Source organism: Borostomias antarcticus, assembly GCF_949987555.1.
Source record: "Borostomias antarcticus genome assembly, chromosome: 16".
In the NCBI taxonomy this organism is placed as follows: domain Eukaryota; kingdom Metazoa; phylum Chordata; class Actinopteri; order Stomiiformes; family Stomiidae; genus Borostomias; species Borostomias antarcticus.
Genome location: NC_140249.1, coordinates 24,923,826 through 24,926,074, shown reverse-complemented (window position 1 = coordinate 24,926,074; position 2,249 = coordinate 24,923,826). Strand labels below are relative to the sequence as shown.

Here is a 2,249-nt window from a genome sequence, read left to right as displayed (position 1 = left end):
CCACAGAGAAATGAGCCACACCCCGCACGCTAATAACACCACAGAGAAATGAGCCACACCCCGCACGCTAATAACACCACAGAGAAATGAGCCACACCCCGCACGCTAATAACACCACAGAGAAATGAGCCACACCCCGCACGCTAATAACACCACAGAGAAATGAGCCACATCCCGCGCGCTAATAACACCATAGAGATCAACTGACCCACAAACACACAAAGGCTTTTCTCCCGTAGCACAAAGCCAGCGCACACTAGTCCACTTTACTTAGAATGATATTCGCCAGGAAAAGCCATTCAAAGTAGACTACAATAAAGTTCACTTAATACCGGCAAAATGTGGACTTGTTTGACTTGACAGACACTATAGAGTGTACCTACAAAGCTCGGGGGAAACTTCTTTCGATCAGGAGAAAACACTTTATATCATCCGATAGCTTGAGGGTAATACACTGGAGGGTAGACACTTTCTAGGATTATCTTATCGGGAGTAGCCTCCACATTGGCACGAGACCACCTAGGCTCACTAGCTAACTTAGCTGGCTGGCTAGCTATCAGTGTTAGCCAGCTAACTAACGGAAGCTAGCCCCCTGTATTTAACAAGCCAACTCCACGTCACTCTTCATTCCCATCCTCTGCTTCTGTGTTTGTCAGCAGGTGAACGCCAACCCCAGATTCACTCTCATTTTTGAAAGAGCTTTGTCAGCTTGCCGTTTTGCCTCGTATATTTTGGTATTTTTTATTTTGGTTCTGCCTCCACAATTGTCTTAGCTTCTCACTTTGACTCAGTGGGATTGTACTCTCCACGGATAGGGCAGCTTATGTACTAAGCCTCTGCAGCTGAACACACAATAACACATTCTAGTGAGGCTTAAATGATCTTTGAGAGGGATTATTTTTGTATGACTCTATATCAGACTTTTGAGTAAAATATTTTTTTAGGAAAATCCTACTAAGTATACCTTTAATTTAAACTTAAACTAAACAACCAGCCAGTAAGCTGGGACAGCCAGCCACTGAGCTATACAGCTAGAATAATGCTGTCTTATGTTTGAACAGTAAGTACTGTGCGACTCTGACCTCTTGAACTCAGGAGTCAGTTAATGCCGCCATGTTCACAAGGGAGCAGGGGGAGAGGCTCAGCAGAGGAGAGAAACCAGATCCAGATACTTGTCTCTCACCAGAGAGTGTGTGAACTCAGGGGCGTGGTCATTCTTGTCTGTGATGGTGATGGTGGCGGTGGCAGTTCCGGTCAGTCCCACCTCACTTCCTGCCATGTCCTTGGCGACGATCTCCAGCTCGTACTGGGTGGTGGGCAGCGTCTGGAGAAACCACAGACAGACAGACATCGTCGTTACCGTGTTTCCCTTTCAGAGGAAAGAGGAAAAAAACATTAGACAAAGACTTGAAACGAATGAAACGACTCCCCTAAAGAACAACGCTAACAATCCTTCTGACTGAGAGAAACGTATGAAGACGGTGGGACTGAGTTCAGAGTCAACATGTCGGCTGCAGTGTTAAAATGTCATCAATGAACCCAGAACCACTTGCAGAGCTCCGTGCACAGATAGAACCAGAGAGAACCAGAGAGAACCAGAGAGCTATGCACAGACAGAACCAGACAGAACCAGAGAGCTGTGCACAGACAGAACCAGAGAGCTATGACAGAACCAGAGAGCTATGCACAGACAGAACCAGAGAGCAGACAGACAGAACCAGAGAGCTATGCACAGACAGAACCAGAGAGCACAGACAGAACCAGAGAGCACAGACAGAACCAGAGAGCTATCGAACACCACGCAGCGGTTGTAATCTGAGCCATATATCAGCCTAGCCTAGTTCTGGTTATTTGCAGTAGTTATCCTACAGTCCATCTCTGGGAAAAGGTCACGCGAGCCCCCCTAGTCCAGGTCCTAGTCCAGGTCCTAGTCCAGGTCCTAGTCCAGGTCCTAGTCCAGGTGAGACAGCCCCCCTAGTCCAGGTCCTAGTCCAGGTGAGACAGGGAAGCCCCCCTAGTCCAGGTCCTAGTCCAGGTGAGACAGGGAAGCCCCCCTAGTCCAGGTCCTAGTCCAGGTGAGACAGCCCCCCTAGTCCAGGTGAGACAGGGAGATGTGTTGCAAGCCCCCCTAGTCCAGGTGAGACAGGGAGATGGGTTGCATGACTTCACTTAACAAAGTGAGGAAACCCGTTGCCTTGGGAACATTACGTAAAGGAATATATACAGGAACATAACTAAGTTCAGTAAAC

The 2,249-nt window shown here is 48.1% G+C and overlaps 1 protein-coding gene across 1 annotated transcript in view; it reads right to left on the bottom strand.

The window, feature by feature from the left end:
• Nucleotides 1-2,249, bottom strand: part of cdh13 (cadherin 13, H-cadherin (heart)) — a gene marked incomplete at both ends in the record, with an annotated part of 224,134 nt that overhangs the window by 48,084 nt on the left and 173,801 nt on the right. The window contains one exon of the mRNA XM_084451438.1: nucleotides 1,184-1,324. Within this exon, the coding sequence (XP_084307564.1) occupies nucleotides 1,184-1,324 (141 nt within the window). The remainder of the gene's footprint in view (nucleotides 1-1,183; nucleotides 1,325-2,249) is intronic.